Here is an 18,873-nt window from a genome sequence, read left to right as displayed (position 1 = left end):
TGGGCAATGGATAAAATCCATCCATTATATAATGCTTTAATATCCCACTGTCTCTTCACTGAGCCTCCATTTCCTCAGTTTTCTGCAAAATTATTAGGAAAAATGATATATGTATGTGCAAATGAAGAGACATAGGGAGGAAAGGGGTAAGAAAACCTGTGAGAATTTTTTGTGGACTCAGCCCTTGTTCGTTCTTTAGAGAACGAAATTATACTGAAAATCCAAACAATAAAAAAAGTACAAATTATACACATGATGTAACTCTGTTCAATATGTTTTGAAATATACAAAAATAAAGCACTGTATTTATAGTTCCGAAGTTTATTTATTAAGAGTGTGACACTTCACGTAACAACACTTAATACAGGCCTATGTCCTCAGTATAGGACATTCTTGTTAAGTAAGACCAATTTTGGTTTCTCTTGATTTCACAAACCTCAAATGTTCTTCTTTCAGAATTTTAAGTGTAAGCATTTCAGTGTAAGTGGATTTTACTTCTACTATAAAATGGATTCTATTGAGCATTTTAGCTGATTGTATTTGCACCTCAAGAAATTCTGAATATTGTAACATATAAAATTAACTAAAATTAGAAAACAGTATATTGATTTATTTTTTTACCTCTTTTTAAAAATCTGCAAAGCATAAGGATGAACAAAAAGCATTTCTTGTATCTTCATTTTACCTGCATCAGCAAAATCACAAAAAGGTACTCCTGGTCTGTCTGTCTCAGAAGCTCTTGTTAGTACTTCGGCAATATATAACGACAATTTCTGAAGATCATCAAAATGTACGCATCCAGTTCTCGCATTAACATACGAAGTTCCCATCTTGGTCCAATCACCTTTTTCCTTACAATGCTGTGAGTAAGGCACGGGATAAATATGAGCGAACTTGCTCCCACAATACCAAACAGAAAATATACTGAAATTTGAGAGCTACGCTGGGATAGCCTTAAAGCAGAAAAAAGAAGCAGATGAAACGCTACTGCCGAGAACTTCCATGTTCAATATAACGCAGTTACATGTTGTCTGACTTGCAGGGACCGCTACTCACTTTTGACCCTAAGAAAATCCTTTTTCCATTTATGACATGACCCCAACTGGGGAAGCTCTAATTTATTCATCCTATTTCAGAACTGGCATTCATCAAGTATTTTATTATCTTTTCTTTTCTTCCAGGATGCATGCCAAATTGGTGATTATTTTCCATGTGAATTCATCTTTTGCTTGCCAGATCAGTTATCAGTCCTGGTTCTTCCCTTCTTAAATTTTGGTCTCAGGATTTGTGCAGTAGGTGTCATAATATGTAAATTATGAGAGTCGCTCTGAAAGTAGTGCCACCTATTTTATTATGTTGCCACATGACATCAGAGGCAGATGTTGGTGCTATGGCAGCAGAGGTTGAGCCTTCCTTCCTGTTAAATTTCGTTGCTGTGTGACAGAGGGCAGCAGAGGGGCCATCTGACAAAATGGTGTCTGACATGGAAGTGCATATGAAGCGAAGGGGTGTAACTGAATTCCTCTACACGGAAAAAATTGCACCCATTGACATTTGTTGATGCTGCTAAACTCTTACAGGACCAAACAGTGGGTGTCAGCACAGTGAGGCGGTGGGTGCTGCATTTCAGCAGTGGTGATGGTGACAGCTGGTCACCTCTGCTGGGGCAGATCTTTACTAGCGCGACGTGCAGGCTCTTGTTCATCGCTGGCGAAAATGCACAGCCAGTGGTGGTGACTGTGTTGAAAAACAGTGTTTTGTAGCTGAGAATTTGCTCTATCAGTGTTATTGTGCTCTTTGTATCTACTGTAGTTTCCATGGAAATAAACAGACGGCATTACTTTCAGAGCAACCTACGTAGATCATAATTATGCATACTAAGTAATCTGCCCTTGAAAGATGCAAATGTCCAAATACAGAATTTTCTCACTCTTTAAAATACATGCTTATTACATCCTATTACAATTGTGTCTTTTAATACTAGAAATTAATTCTATCTGCTAAATAATATATTGAATAATTTTTTGTTGAGGAATGATGTACTCCTACCAATTTGAAGCACAAAATGTAAGTCATAGGAAATAATTGCTTAAAGTTATAAAAGCTTTTAACTAGATGCAAAACTAAGGTAAAAACCACAAGTATGTAAATAAAAATACTGACATCACAGAAAGGCCAAAGACAGTTTCCCCCTGCATCTTAATCTTTTCCAAACATGGTTTTGCATAAAAATATTTTATCATAATCTCAATATACTTAATAATAAAGCCCACTAATTTTAAATTATTATTGTTTTAAATTAAAAGAAATCGCTAATTCTTGTAGGTTTAAAAGAAGTCATGGTTTAAGTATTCCAACAGGCTTGAAGAATGCACATACTGTACCTTAATTTCAGCCACTGCCAAGCTGAAGTCAAAAAGCCAATTCTTTTCAAAATGCCTTTCCTGAAATCTTCCATTAAAAAAATATAAATACTTAATTTTAACACAACATAGTGAACTAAACTATGCACTAGCAGAAGGTAATAAACACATTATATATGAACTAAAGACTGATACGACTTTTTTTTTTCCTATTTACTGCAAACTGGACACTGAAACCAGACATTTACAATCCTGCTAAGGGAAGCCAGTACACCTATTAAGCAATTATTTAGGTAGAGCTATTTCCACAGAAAATATTCCCTTGTCTCAGAAGAAATGTAACTAAAAGGGTATAAATAAGATTTGTAATCCATCAAGTAAACACAGAACTGTATCATATGTATTTCTGACATAAGGGTTATAAAAAAAAGTTAATTACATAAAAGAAAGTGCTATTCAGCTTCAAATACCTAGGAGTTTAATACTTTATTTTGATGCCACCAATGAAAAAACGGATACATCTACCCAGAGCGATGCTATCACATAGAGATACAACAACCTAAAAATGAAAAAGCTAACACATGTAACTGAAATAGCACAACTGCTCAGTCTTCATAGATACAGACTGTTCCTCAGTTTGTACTGAAAACACACACATACTGAGGCAACCTGGAAGGAGTCATTCCTCTGTGAATCAGATTCCTGATCTGAAAAGTGATAAAAATTACCTCCAACATGTGCGGTAAACTGCACTGGTAAGACACTGAGATATGTGGCTAAAAGGTACTCTATGGGAAAAGTATGAAAAGCAGCAAATAATTTCTACAGTGCTTTCACTTGAAGCAGTGATGGCTTTTTTCACACAGTGCATGCTGTATATTTGGTTTCCACTAAGAGTCACGGGCTGCTTTACGAAGCACAAATTTAATGATATGTGATTTAACATCTCGCCCAACATAATCCAGCAGTGCTTAAAAAAATGACCCTCCTTTCTAGTCGTGTTGGTGCATGTGTTCATAGAGTCACACAGTAAATGAAACTAGAAAACTATTTAAGAATGTAACTAATCCTCTTATTGCCTAGAAGGGTTCTTTAATGCAGAAATACTGTTTGGTTATGAAGGCCTCAATGATATATTAAACACTGATATTTCTGATGTCTACAGTTATATAAACTTGTAGCACAGCTGGGCTCAGATTGTACAGCGATGATCAATATGGAAAAAACTTAAGAAAATTTTAGTCAGAATCTAAGTTTTGACTTAATCCTTGATTTTCAAATCACAGTAGACTGACAGCATTTTACGATACAATTGGGTATGCTATGACAGTATTTTCATCCAAAACAGTATTGGAATTGCCTTTCAAAGTTTTTACATAAATTTATAAAAATAGAAACCAAAGAAGGAACTAGACAGACAAAATTACCAGTCGTACCTAGATTTTATGTTCAAAACTGTATTTATTTCCTGACTGGAAACTTGCAGTTGTTGAAGGCATTTAATAATACAGTCAAAATGTTCAATCTCAAGGAACATACCAGCATCAATAAGCTGTAATACCAAACGGAGAAGAAAATTAAACATACACAAAATTGCAATCACTTACATATTTCCAGAGGCAAGCAGCAAACAAGTGGGAAAAATGTCACAGTGAATCTCAGTCAAAAAATAAGGAATAAATGGAAAACTGTTCCACAACTCCAGCTAGTTACAATAACTTTTAAAAACAGTACTGAAATAATATTAAAGTGGTATGTTTGAGTTTTAAAACAGGCAAGGTATTTCAGAAATTCCAAGTAACAGTAGTACAATCAAACTCATACCTTACAAAAGGTACTGATTAATGTAGGCACAGCATCTCTTATATTCAAAGCAGCCACATGGTCAAAAACTTTCAGCAGAACATCTACATCTGGCTAATTTACAAAAAAAGCACAATCAGTTTTGCAGCTCTACTCAATCAGAAAGCTTAGAGGTTTTTATCATAGGAACTTTTGAATTGCTCTTTCCCTCCCGCCTCCCAAGATTTGAGTAAAACCGAATGTATTACTTCAAATGGCATAGTCCTCAAAAACCTAGAGAAACTATGGATCAAAGATTTTTAAAACATTATGAGGTCACCTACCAGTGTAATGATTCGTACAGTTATATTCAATATCTGAAATACTTCCTGCAACAAATAGTTCTTGAGCAAAGAAATGAGAAGATTATTCATCACTTGAGAAGCAAAATTCAGGCCAGGAGTAAATTCTCCATAATATTTCACAAATATTTGAACTGAAAAAGCAATTAAATTAATTTCACTTTGGGGTATCTGATGATAACTATTTAAACATGCTATTTTCTTGAATTTTAAATGCAATTTTAATTATCCATGATATTATGAGACAGGCATATGGAGAAAAGTTTGAATACAGTGTTAACCCTACTAGATCCAGACTGATTGTTGTGAAATATCCCATGTCATTGAGAGTTGAACACTGTAAACCCTGAAAGTTTCAAGACAGCTTAGCTAATTTGGTTCAGCACCAGACAAAATGTACAAAACCAGATGAGATTTGCTAAGTGCATCAAGGTATTAAGGCCTTTGCAGACATGAATCTCTAGGAAGTGAAGTGCAGTGTTATCATGGTGGATGGTCTTACAACCTTTTCCAGTGCTAGCCTTGATAGACAGGTACTGGAGACTGCTGGTACTCACTGTTATGTGCATTTCAGCATGGGAACATTACTACATAGGGTGCAACTGGATCCCATGTTCACATTGCCCTACACTCTCATAAGCTTTCAAAACCTTATGACTGCTCAGGCCTGACACAGTAAAATTTAGCCATTTCTGACTGAACTCAAAAGCTCAGATGGCTCCGAATCAATTATAGTACCTAATACATGTTAATCATAATTGCTTGCATACATGGTAGTGTGCAATGACTAAACTAAGTACTGTAAGAGCACTTCATTTCAAGAGCTTAATTCTAAAGTTTTTGGATTTGAAATGTTTGGCCAGGGTGTGCAAAAGTGCCTTAACAATATTTTGGTTCTGTTAAACCTCCCTCCCTGCTCCAGTTAGTGTTCTCTGCTCATTAGTACTCTCAAGTCTAGTTCAATTCAGGCTAAGTTAATTTTCCGTGGAAGTAGATTTATTACAACCTCCTGAGATAACTCAGGAGATTCCTTCAATGGGAAACTGGAACATGAAAACACATGGATTGGATGGATTCCTTTAAAATCAGAATTTCTTATTCTCTGTTGAAATGGCACCTGCTTCTCTCCTGACAGCCCATTTAATTTGCTTTAAATAAGCTAAATATTAAAGATACACCACAAGCTACTACTATATCATACCTGCACGTTTTAGAAGGCCTGTTTCTTTGGTACTAATGTATGTTCCAAGTATTGCCATGCAAATCTAGAAGAGGAGGAAAAAAAATCCATAGTAAAATGTTACCTCAGTTGATGCCAAACAAAAGAACTACCTATAAACATGAGTTCTATAAGGAAACAAGCTTTATATCACTTCTATTTAACCCACACATACTGACAAATGGTATAGAAGTGAAATTGGGTATGTAGGCAAAAGCACTGTCAAAAGGACAGAAAATCAAATAGAAAAATAATGTAGATTAAATGTTTGCAAAATAGCTGCTGGGACCACAACTACATGCATATGAGTATATATTCACAGCAAACAGAAAAAAGAATTTGAGAATAAAATTACTTTGGAATAAGTATAAATGTGACAGACTGTAAACAAAAAGAGAAAGGGAAACAAAAAGGTGAAAGTGAAAATATCAATATAAATTAAATGTACATCAACTAAGAAGTCAAAATCATCTAGAAAGGAAGCTGGTAACACTGATCGTCACAAAGAATCACTCATAAGGACACTGAAGAAAAACCTCAGAACTAACATAATTTAATGAACTATTTCACCCCAGACCCACTTGAATAAAAAAAAAATTTTAAATCTACATCTAGATATTTTAATATGTTATTTGGTATTGGAACATTCTTGTCTTAACACCTTAAGCTGTCAGCTTGTGTAATTTACTTACACGTTTTGCTCCACCTTTGCAGATGAAGAAATAAAGATTCAATCTTAGAATTCTAAGTTATGGAAAAAAAACACCCAGCCTTTGAGATACTATTTGTCACTTATGCAGAAAGACTGTAAATGTGCCACAATGATGCAAATAGGTCATATTTAATACTATTCTGTGAAATAATGAAAAATCAAGAGATAGAAAACGCTCTAAATTGTTCATGTTATTATAGAATTCAATGGGGTTTATTTTGATGTGCAACTTCAAAATTAGTTAGGATCCACCCAAGGAGTTTGTTATACAGCAAATAAATTATCATCACAGTAGAAGATACTGGCTTGCGGCCAAGACACTTTTCTTTTTTTAAAACCATTAGCATGTTCAGATCATCAAGTCAAAGAACACAGAATTTATACATATAAGCATCTTGACTATAAATAAAGCTTATTGTTTTTATTTTGAAACAGTGACATAACATTGTTGAATCATAGTTTAAAATATACTTTCTGAAAATTGTGTATATATATTAATATATATACAGCATTCAGTTGGCAATGGGTTAAGTCATTTAACCCAAATCTACAACCTCAGGTGGATGAGGGCATTTCCAAAACAAACTTTAGCACATGCTTACAGTACATAAATTAGTTTGCTTTCTTTTGGTTTTCCTCCTTCTTTAGACTGAATCCCCAAAAAGCCAAGGTCGCATCTGAAGCACTGACTGTTTCAAGTATCAGTGAAATTGCTTGGGAGATCCAGTTCTAGTAGTATTTAATCATGGAACACATTACATTCATAATGTGTTATTCATTTACAGCTTCTAGAAAGCTTCTTGATTTAGTTGTTTAAATTTTAGAAGCTGTAACTAAACCTACAGACCGCATAAAAATGTGAGAATCTCTAAATTTTGAGTTAACCATAACAGATTTGGAATGAATGTACTTGAAAGAGACAACTCCCATTTTCAAAAGGTAATATAGATCACATTATTCTGTAACCTATCAGTTGATTTCACAATGAATGACACAGAGTGTCATTTAATGTGACACTCTAATAAAAAACATAATAAAGGGCTGTGTATCTTATACAAGCAACTGACTACCAAGTAAATTACAGTTCTACTACAGTAAGACAGAGGTGCTTAAAACAGAAGAACAGGCACCAGAGTTTATTAAATTCTTCAGCATCTCAGCCTGTGTGCACTCTCACGTTTAATAAGGAGGAAAACCCCATGCTACAGCCCTTAGCTCAGTGAGATCAAGACCAGGATCCTTTCTAGGAGAGATTCTGTTTATAAACCCTCTGGCACCTTTGAGACACACACTCCCTATTAAATGTGGCCGAAACGGACCAACGGTTCAAAAATTATTTAAAGGCAGTTAGAGACAGTAATAAAAGGATAGTGCAACTTTAAATCTCATTTCTTTACAAGCCAAATTAAAAAAAAAAAAACCAACAGAAAAGACAACAGAAGCATACACCCAAAGCCCTGAAGCTGCAAGACGACATTAATGAAAACAGAACTCTTCCTATTTTATATCCCACTTGTTTTTTGAATTAAGCCACGAAAAGCAGACATTCTTTTAGTGAATATGAGTCAAAAATGTAATAAGCAAGATGTACAAAGCTAAAATAAAATCAGAGAGAGAAATACAGACATATATTAAAACCACTTATTTAACTGTGCAATTATTACAGTCTGAAGTGTCATTTAAGCCAAACTGAATGTCCCGTACTTTCAACTTATGCCCACTGCCTCTTTTCCTTTCACTCGGCACCACTGAAAAGAGCCCAGCTTCATCTTCCTTGTTGTTACCTGCTGAGCTCAAGAGTATGCTGATTTTCAAAACATATGATGTTTTATCAGTTAAATCACTGCTGTGTTGCATGATCAACCACAACTGCGAAAAGTGTTAAATCTTAGTAAGTTATGCCTTAAAGCATCAACCAGTTACTTCGTGAAAAGAAAGGACTACCCATTACGGTGAAAGGAATTTCTCTTAAAAAATTCAGGTAATGATCATCACCAAAAACATAGCACTAAGCAAGCAGACTACCAGTCTGCGTAATAGATCCTAAAGAGATTTATTTCTCCTGTATTTGACTACATGACTGTTGCTGCTTTACCTGTTCTCCATTTATGTACTTTGGTGCCACCATGAGGTGCTTGGCCTATTATAATTTTAAACAGACCATTATTAAAAAAAAAACCACCAACAAACAAAACCTAAGGTATACTTCCAGACTACCAAGAAAATAAGGCTAGGTTTGGTGGGCAGTACAGTAAGCATGCTAGAGTTGCTGCACCACAAGTAAAATCAAATGGAATGGATTTTTAATAGTTTCAGGGTAATAATTTAATTCTTTAATGTGTCTGTATATAAAGCACTACAAACCATGACAATTCATACGAACTAGCTAAAAATTACTGATACTCACTACAACTTGCCAGAGATATTTCACAATTGAGAAAAAGCAAAAATGTCCCATACAAAATAACTCTTAAACGATCTTAGTATTTTTAAGCTGTCACATAAATTTTCAAAGGGACTACAAAGCATTAGGGGAAAAAAAAAACAAAACAAACTGACAGCTCTTTTTTGAGACCTAAAAAGGAAAACAGAAAATATTAAGAAAAATAAAATTGATTTACACTGACGTATTCTAAAAAAATCTGTCAAAGTATAGTTAAGGGATCAAGATGGCTAAGATCCTTTACATGCTACCTTTTTTCTTTTTTAGTGTTTATGTCTAACAGGTTCAGCACAAGTTATTTTTTACATTTTGACTCTAATGTCTTACTTACTGACACCAATGATAAAATTGTACTCATACCCATAAGATGTTAGATAACAAATAAATCTTGTCAGACCTGAGGAGAAGCAGTTTAGGCATTTGTCTTCATTTAGTTGTTTTAACGTTTTTGTTTTTAACATTCTGACTTGCAGAATCACCTAAGCCTTGGTTTCATACAGCCAATTCCAAAACCCTACTACATGACAGCACAATTAGCTTGCCTTGCACAGTTTTTGCAAGTATTACAGACTCATAATTTCTTTTTTGTTTGAAAACACATCTAATTGTCCACCACTGGAAAAGTATTTTTGTTTGCAAATATGAGAATTGTTGCTCTACTTAAGGAGATCACAGCATCTTTGAACAAACCTGCCCCTGTTGCACAAAACCTGCAGAACGTAATATACCATAAATGGCTTTTGACTGTCAGAATAAATACAAAGTCTGGGTTTGCTTACAGGTCTCTGATGCTTGGGATAAAAATGTTTCAGAATCTCCCCATTCTACTCTATGTACAGTTTAATTCTTGCTCTTTTGCTGACGTCTGTTCTTTTAACAAGTCCACTAGTCCAAAATTCTACCATTTTTTTTTAAAAAAGAACTTCAAAAGACCTTGAGAGGAAGAACCACTAAACATTTTTTTGATCCATCAATTCCAGAAATTTAATTCTTTTCCATATATAAATAAAAAATGACATAATTTTGCATTTAAAAAGTGTTCACACTTGCGATCTGTTCCTTTCTTCAATAAATCTCCTTACCTTTTCATCCCCTTGTTCAGGAACATGCCAAAACCAACATTTCGTTCTTTCACACCCACGCAAAGTCGTGAAATAAAATCTGCAATATTTACGGGGCAATTCAATCTTCTCAAGAATCTGCTGAACTGAATGAGAATCCTAAAATAAAATAAAATTTTAAAAAAAGCAGAAAAATCCCAACATTATATTTTTTGAAAACAAACATCTAATTTTTTAGAATTTCAAACTACTACAAATCATAAATAAAGGCAGAAAATGTGATCTACAGTGAAACCTTTGAAACAACTCCCATTTGCAGCATGTATTTGCAGCATTTAAAACCAGACCAAGATCAATCCCTTGTGGTTTTAATGTGTAACACAACAAAAATCTGAGCTGAAGACCACAGACAGAGAGAATGCAAGAACTACTAGATGAGACAGTAGAGAGGAGGAAGAAAGTTGACAAACTCCTCCTGCATGGCTCTGGATAACAGCCTGAGAATTCCGGGGCATCAATTTCCTTTACCCTTTTTCAGTGCCCAGCATAATGGCTAATGAAGTCTGTCTTAAACATATGAAACCTTGTCTGCTTTCCAGTTCTACAAAAACAATAAAGCAAAAAAGCATTATTTGGTTTTGCTTAAGATGGAAATAGAAATCAACGAAATTCCACTGTGAATGAATAGCTGTCCCCTCATCATTGATTTTGTTCTTAGAAATTGTATTTACTCAGTGATAACATCTTCAGAGGAGTAGAAGCATAAAGATACACAGATTCATAATTTCTGACTAGATATCCAGAGAATTGTCTGAATATCCATAACAAAAGCAGTGCCAAAGGATCAGAAATCATTAAGGATTTAGCAACTCACAACTGCATTTTTTTCCATCTTCCATGGCTCAAAATCTCCACAATTTTGCAATGGCAGTAAAGGACTTTTTCCTGAAAATCTGTAATCTAAAAATTAGGATTAAATTCAAGTCACAGCAAGGATTAACGAAAATTTGATGAACACAATCTAAAGTCAGTATTTAAGTTACAGTTTTCTTAACTATTGTAGAACTGAGACTTTACACAAACTTGAAGAGTAATTTACATTTAAATGTAAATTAAAAACTTCACTACTTTATCTAAGATTTCTAATCTAATTTACAGAGATAAGAAAAAAGAAAGAATAAAAAAATCCAGAAAGGATTTGAAAAAGATTTGATAAATTTAGTGACAAGAAAAAGGCTGAGAAAATCATCAACTACTAACTACAGAAAAATGTCACTGAGAACTTGAGTTCAGAAGTCTTTCCTCCAGATTCTTGCTGTACCCAAAGCATAGAGTTTCTGATCAGGTCCTATCAACAATTTGTACTCTCCCTGCCAAATGTATGTAAAATCTGCAGGGGAGTAGACACTGAAAAGAATAGGCAATCCTGCCTCCATAGTTCTGGAGAAGAACCCAGCCCTCTCTCAGCATGGAAACTCTTGCTTTGGAAACCGTTTCATATTAAAGAGGGAAGCTTTAGAAGAACTCTTCAGAAGGTATATACACTTTCAAGGCCAAACACATGAGCCATTTCAAAGTACTGTAATTTAGAAATATATTTAAATGACATTATGATAAAATTGTTCTACAAGCTCAGACTGGCAGTATAAATCCAAACTATGTAAGAACCTCAGCCACTGATCTCAATTCAGAAAATCCATGTTTTTTAACACCCATATTAACAAATAACTCTAAAGCCATTTACTCCCGAAACAGCTGTGCAAAGAAAGAGAACACAATATCTATCCATAATTAAGCAACTCCCATTTTTCTCTATCATGTACACAAAATAAAATTATGCCTTTACGTAAGGCTAATTGTCAGAGTTATTACGTGCAGAAAAAAAAAGAGAAGGAAACTGAAACTACAGTTCCACTATATTATCGCTTTCTACAACTATCTGAAGGGAAGTTGGTGGGGGGTGAGGGGTTGGTCTCTTCTCCCATGTTACGAATGACAGGATGAGAGGAAATGGCCTTAACTTGCATCAGGAGAAATTTAGGTTGAGTATCAGGAAAAATTTCTTTACACAGGTTGTCCAGGCAGATGGTGGAGTCCCCTTCCCTGGAAGTGTTTAAAAGACATGTGGATGTGCTGCTGAGGGACATGGTTTAGGGTCCCTGGCAGTGCAGGGTGAACAGTTGGACTCAATAATCTTGAAGGTCTCTTCCAACCAGATGATTCTGTGATTATGATTTCTCTGGAGACAGAGACACTAAAGAGGTACCTGTCCCAGATGTGAAGTATACCAGGTCAAAATGAAGTGCTGATTATTAAAGCTAGATTGTTTCCTTGGTCCAGACTAGTGAATGCCTCGCACACATTTGAATTGGCATAAACAATTAAGTTCTGACCTTTGGAAAGGGGGCCAAATCCCTTCGCCAAGTTTTACTGTCAGAAAGATCCAATCAAGAAAATCTGCACTCACATTCTCTGACCAAAACCAAAGGAAAACAAGTTACTTGCAAATAATATGACTTAAACACAATGTGTTGAAACTCTAAGAATACAGGCATTGCCAGAGCATTACAGTAATAAATACCACGATAGAGTGATTGCTATTCGACCCTACCAAACAGGATTCTGCTAAAAAACTCAACCCACCCCAACAAACCTCACTTAACTATCATATGACAGCTTGCATTTTTGCTTCTGTGTATGCTAACTAAAACAAATTCCAGCCAACGCCTTCAGGAATTGAAGAAATCCCTTAAGATTTTATGCGTAAATAAAACATGTAAAAATAAACTCTGGAGAGTCCACTGATACTGCATACAATACCATTTGTTTGGGGTTTCATCACTGTAGCTTCACTGACAACATTTACTCTTGGGACACACAATGGCAATCCTGATAGCAATTCACAGTTCACAAGATCTTTATATTTACAGTCACTGTGGAGTATTAAAAAACAAAAATTTAATTAAATTAAACCTGTGCTTTTCCCATATACTAAATGCCTTAAAAGGAGGATTAAGTGTATAAAAAATGAGAATTTCTTCAACAATTTACACACCAGTTAAAAACTTGCTGTAAATTTAAATGGCTAGCAACTTTGCTTTTATTACTCTCATTTCCTGGTCCAATCTGATTATGATCTTAGCTGAGATTATTCTGTCCTGAAGTGTAACTATATGAAATTCAGTAAGTGAGTAGAAAAGGCACCTGTGAACTACTTCTATTTTTTTTTCCACTATGCTGACAGGAAGACCGATGATTTGTCACCTCTAAAGAAGCATGTTCTTTCAGTAGACTGTCACATAATATCTGCCAAAGAAGTAATCCACACAGCTTTTGAAATTACATTTGAAGAGTTGATTGTTTTCTTTCCTAATAACTGACTCTACTCAGCAGAAGATTTAGATGATTTCAGAGGAAACTTCAGTTAAAGACTGTTCTGCCTTTAACTATTTCCAAATATTTACATGCCAGATAACCAAACTACTAAAATGTGGTAGTTTCCAAAATAAGCCACAAATATTGCTAGCAAAATATTTAGTGATATCTTATTTGTAAATAAAGCCACTGAAAAAATTAATCTCCTTTCAAAAGACCTTCCTCCCCTCCTTCCTTCAATTAAGAATCTGGGTTCAGTACAAAGGACATTCCAGCCTGCTTGCTGTTTGGAGATAGAAATAGACTTGCTATATGCTATGAAGGGCACATTCCAGCTATTTAATACTTTCCACAGCCAGGATAATTCATACCTCTCCTAAATTTCAGGCTTTTTTTAACAGTTTGAAATAAAATTGCTATGGCAGAGAATAATAATAAACTCTATGTAATAAACCTAAATTCTTCAATATCAGTTTTTTTATTCCAGTCAATGTATTGTACTGGTCTCCAAAGTAAAAAAATCTGCAGATTCAGTCACTCGGAATTTTCAAGTTATCATGCAATACTTTCCATTTAATGGACTTCTGCTACACTTCAAGTCTGTCACAGAAATGTGACTGGTGCTTGAAAAAAGGAACACCCTCTTCTATGCCAGATAAGATTCCTTGGTTATTGTGACAATGACTCTGAAATAGCTGTTATTTCTCTTCTAATTACCAAAGTATCAGTTAAGTATACTTTTTCTACAAAGTCTTATTCTGCCTAATTTTGGGGTTCGAAGTTGGATGGAAATTTCTTAGTCTGACACCTTAAGTCAGGCTGTAAGCACAGTAGTCAGGCTGTAAGCACAGCCTGAAGCTAGCAGAACACTAAAACACGCGCTTAACTCCACATGCCATGTTTTTAAGCACCTTTTGCTACTGCTGTTCAAATATTTGAATTTGAATGAGATCTTTCAATTTGTTCATCAGTTTAGGAAGTCCCAAGAGGCAGAAAAGAAAGCTGAAAGTTTCATTGACTTTTTTAAGTTCTGGTAAGTGCTATTGTGTCTAGAAATGTTTCTTATGCTATACTCACATTGAGACACCAAGGTGAGGCACTGGCATAAAGCGGATACATTTTGTCACCAGCCAGAGGATGAAATAACCTCTATTGTCCTGTGACATTCCGAGTATACTTGTCTTGTATTTTGCACAGTGAAATTACATTATTTCACATAGCTGTTTTCAGCATGTAGTCACAATAACACAGAAAAATTCAATTAAAATGCTGACGGTGTTTCAGTAAAACCACCATATTTCATTTGTATAGTAACTGGGGAACATCACAGGTTACATGAAGGACACAGTATATATACCTTTTTTCAGCTTCACCCTTTTTTTCGTGTTTAACATCAGACACTGCATCTGCAAACCTGACCTGTGACGATATTTAAAAAGTACTTTCAGATACAGCAAAGCACTACTAAGCCTGTTATGCTTTACGCGACAGAATTAAAGCTAGAAGGTGCAATAATACAGTCTTGACTGTCAAAACTGTAATTTGGACTGTAGGGTTAATCTTACACCATCTTTTTAAATGGACACTCTGCTATTATACTCAGTCATCTTTACAACAGTGATTTTTAATTAGAAAAAAGATGACATGATTGTCTTGATTTTTCTTTGATAATCACAGCAATTTTTAGGCCCACTGCTCAGTTTTAATGGTCTGATAGATGTGTAGAACCCCACATTCCATCAAGTTTAATGAAAATTTAAAGCTGTATTGAGGAGAAACATAAACCTCTTGCTCAGCTGCGCACCATGGTATATAGCTTTAAAAAATCCCCAAATATATGGGGAAAAAAGACAACACCTAACATATTTGAGGTTGAGAATCTGCACGGATTGATACAAAGTCATGGAATCTTGGCTTTGTTTTGTCCAAGTAGGCCATTCATGAACTAGCAGGCCATTCATAAAGTAACTTGAACTTCCCATTGTATCACAAATGCATGACAGCCCAAGAATTAGAGATGGATATGGCCTCATTGTATTTCCAAACTTCATTCTACCAGTCCCCCAAATATTTTTTAGGGTTTTCTGCATGGTTAGTTTTTTGTCCTTCTCAGAGCATTATTAGTTGGAAAAGCCATAAAAAAACCCCTAAAACCAAAACAACAACAAAAAAACAACCCCAAACCAAACCAACCAACAACCTCTGAAATCACTCCAAACTGTAAAATACCTGCAACAAGTGTTCTGTCATTTCAGTCCCTCTTCCAGGTCTGCACAGCTTACAAGTTTAGGGCTGTAGCACGTGCTTTGTGGCTTAAGTTTGGTTAAGTTTGAGGTTTGGCTAAGATCAGTCGTATTTACTGTTGTCCAACACAGCACAGAAAAGCTAACATTAGGACACTAATTTTATAAAGCTACAGCACTATGAAGCAGCCCAGCTGGGACTCACCTGGCAATACTGCAGTAAGTACTATACCTCTAGTAACCTATACTATTTGACAGACCCTTTTACCCTCTCTTAAGAGGTCAGGGAACAAAATGGAGCTGTTCACTCAGTGAATCAGGTGCTAGCAGCCCCAATTCCATTTGCTGAAAGAAATGTTTCTGTTTTGCTTTTAAATAACAGTTTGGCCAAGGAAATTGATTCCCTACCGTTTGATTACCTTATCAATTACAAGTTTTTAGCCATGTGAATTTTACAGTATAACTTACCAAGTTAAAATCATTACCCACTCTTGAAGTAGTGGAAAACAGTAAATGCTACGAGCAGCTATGCCTGGATAGCAGTAAGATGTAAATTACAATCCATTATCATAGAAGTAATTAGTACAGAATTTCAGCAAGCCTTGAAAGACCTAGACTTACTATCTAAAGAAAGGACAGAGAGAGTAGAAAGGTCAGATAAAGTCAGTGAGCATGAAAATGGCTTAACATCCCTCTGAACTTCGAGGAAGTATGTTAACGTAATGGCCCTTCTGTCCAAGTAACGAGCCACAGAATGATCCTCCTCTTACGTGTGATGGCTGTGCAGCTACCCAGCTTTGCAACACCACCCCACCCTTCTGAGATTATGTGGTAAGAAGCACTTAACACCAAATTTTAAAACCATGTATGTTATGTAAAAATGTCACATGTGCACAGTAGTACTCTTAGGTGCTCACTGGAACAGCAGTTTTCATCCAACTGGTAATAGAGAATTACTGTAACGTATCTTGTTTAATTTCAAATTTGAAGATTAATTAGCAGTGACAAGGTAAAAAAGTTTTGAAAATCAAAACTTATATTGTCAATAGCACAGTAGTCTATGAAATGCTAATATTCTTTTTATTACAGGAAATTTTAAAAATTGTTTACAAAACAGATTAGTAATGAAATTATCCAATTACATGGGCTATAATTTTTTTAATTTTTAAATTTAGTGACAGGAAGCATGATTTGAGTACCTTTTCATCCACGTCAAAACTCTTTAAAAGTTCTCCTAGCTCTCTCAGTTGTTCATCTTCAAGAAAGTCCTCAGTAACATCTCCCAAAGGACTGCTTCCTCTGGAGGAGTTGTGGGTTTTAATATCTTTAGCTGAAAATGTATAAACACATTATTTTATGTGTTTGCCATGCTACGAGACAACAAAGCTTTTATGTCCTAAATATTATAAAGCTTAATGGCATTTAATGACATTTAAGAACCCATACGACTTCCTAAATGTGAAATTTTTACGTAGAATTATTTCACCTTTAAAGCACGAACCATTTCAAATAAATTTTAAACTGAATCTGCAATTAAAATTCTATCAAGCTGTATGTTCTGTTATAGTTCCAGGTTTATTTATAGAATATTTAATTCAGCATTTTAGAAACAAATTCAGTTAAGCTTTGTTATTAAAACACAGCCAAAGACAAATTGACACCAGAAAGGGAAACACTGAGAACTTTCAAAACCAGTCTCAGCACTCTGTGTCTTCTACAGTGGGCTTCTGTTCGAAGTCAAAATCCTGTTCCTCCAACCTAAGAGAAACTTCCACATCAAACATACCTTGCATAGCAGGTCTATATGCAAGCTGTAGAAACCAAAAAAAATCACATTCAGATACTGCCTAGTTGGACTGTTCTGCTTAAAATAGGGTAAAAAAAGCCATTAAGTAAGACGTATACTTCTCAAAAAAAAAAAAAAGTATCCATTTGTCACAGGAACGAGCATAGTATCTGCAAAAACCAAAAGCACAATCTGGAAAAAACCCTATTCCAAAATTCTGTCTGCTGATGAACACAAGAGACCAACCAAGTGAGACTGAGTCAGATTCCAGAGCAGAATCACAGTACTCAGTGTCTCACAATCATCTCATCAACTAACAGAATTCCTTGCCTAAAGTATCAGAGAAGACAAAAAACTCACAATCAAAATCCAGAAAATCCCTCAAGGCTACCAACAGAGAAGTACTACAGAGAAGTAGATGTTCCCTGTAAGGCTCAGGTTTGTACCATTTCAAAAGACATACATTTTATCTGCATTAGGAAACAAATCACTGTTAGAATAAAAGGTATTACTCAACCAAGAGGTTCTCCTTTTATGTGGAAAGCAGAAAGCCCACGTTTTGTCACTGAACATCTTTGTGTTTACTTTCTTCTCTTGATTACACATTCAAACATCTCCAAAGACTCTTACCTTCTAGCAGGCAATCACAGGCATTTTCAGCGTCATTTGACATTCCAGATTCTTGTATGGGATTGTGTCTGTTTTGAACAAAAAGTGTATGTGAGATTTCAGTCTTGCACAAATGCAGGATTGCCTAACCAGTTACGTAAAATTAAAGTTCTCAGTAGTACTTTAAGCCATGGACAGAATCCTTATGTACAACACACTGTTGTAAGACTGTTCTTAACTCTCTCTTTTGGCTTTCTTATGTCCATCCCTAGAGATATACACCTAAACATGTTAAGTAAAAGCAAGACATATCCCAAAATGCGTCAGTAAAGATATCTCATTTTACCTTTGCCTAAAATACTAAGAAGGGAAATCTCTATAGCAAATTATGGAAGCTGTGTGCTAATGAGCCAATTTATCAGTTTCTACAAGATGTGATTTATACTAAATTTATATTCAAGACAATTTGCACCACAATGAATCTCACAGAGAGTAACAAAAAAATTTGTTCACAGATAGATACTTACTTCGCCTATTTTAAAGGTAAGTTAGTGGAAAGTATTTCTCCTTAGTAAAGCTCAGAAGGTAAAAAAACCATTAAAATATTATATAGAGAATATGTAAACAAACATCATCATCATCACACACTCTGAAAGGTCGTACCTGGTGAGTGACACCAAGTATAACGACAGCAAGCTGCCTAGTCAAATGGAACAATGAAAATTTGGAACAACCTAGTGGAAATTAAAAAGTTCCCCAGTATGCATAACTTGGAGCTATAAAACATTCAGGCACAGATATCTATGTATATAAACGAGATACATTCAGAAGCAGAGTTTCATTCATAACAGCAAGTTTATAGACACAAGAGGAGTTTTTATTACAGGCAGGCTCTCTGTAGACTTTTTTTCTCTTTTC

The 18,873-nt window shown here is 35.1% G+C and overlaps 1 protein-coding gene across 1 annotated transcript in view; it reads right to left on the bottom strand.

Moving 5' to 3' along the window:
* Positions 1-685: 685 nt before the first annotated feature.
* LOC104502368 (testis- and ovary-specific PAZ domain-containing protein 1-like) overlaps positions 686-18,873 on the bottom strand; it is a gene marked incomplete at its 3' end in the record, with an annotated part of 26,069 nt that continues 7,881 nt past the window's right edge. Inside the window, exons 4-11 of the mRNA XM_010146332.1 lie at positions 17,977-18,044; positions 16,760-16,890; positions 9,964-10,101; positions 5,709-5,772; positions 4,490-4,641; positions 4,188-4,280; positions 3,791-3,915; positions 686-897 (exon numbers count right to left, since the gene is read on the bottom strand). Of these exons, the coding sequence (XP_010144634.1) occupies positions 686-897; positions 3,791-3,915; positions 4,188-4,280; positions 4,490-4,641; positions 5,709-5,772; positions 9,964-10,101; positions 16,760-16,890; positions 17,977-18,044 (983 nt within the window). The remainder of the gene's footprint in view (positions 898-3,790; positions 3,916-4,187; positions 4,281-4,489; positions 4,642-5,708; positions 5,773-9,963; positions 10,102-16,759; positions 16,891-17,976; positions 18,045-18,873) is intronic.

The sequence above is a fragment of the Buceros rhinoceros genome, unplaced genomic scaffold (assembly GCF_000710305.1).
Source record: "Buceros rhinoceros silvestris isolate BGI_N320 unplaced genomic scaffold, ASM71030v1 scaffold30052, whole genome shotgun sequence".
NCBI lineage: Eukaryota > Metazoa > Chordata > Aves > Bucerotiformes > Bucerotidae > Buceros > Buceros rhinoceros.
The sequence above is the reverse complement of the archived record's forward strand: the minus strand, read 5'-3'. Positions and strand labels throughout refer to the sequence as shown.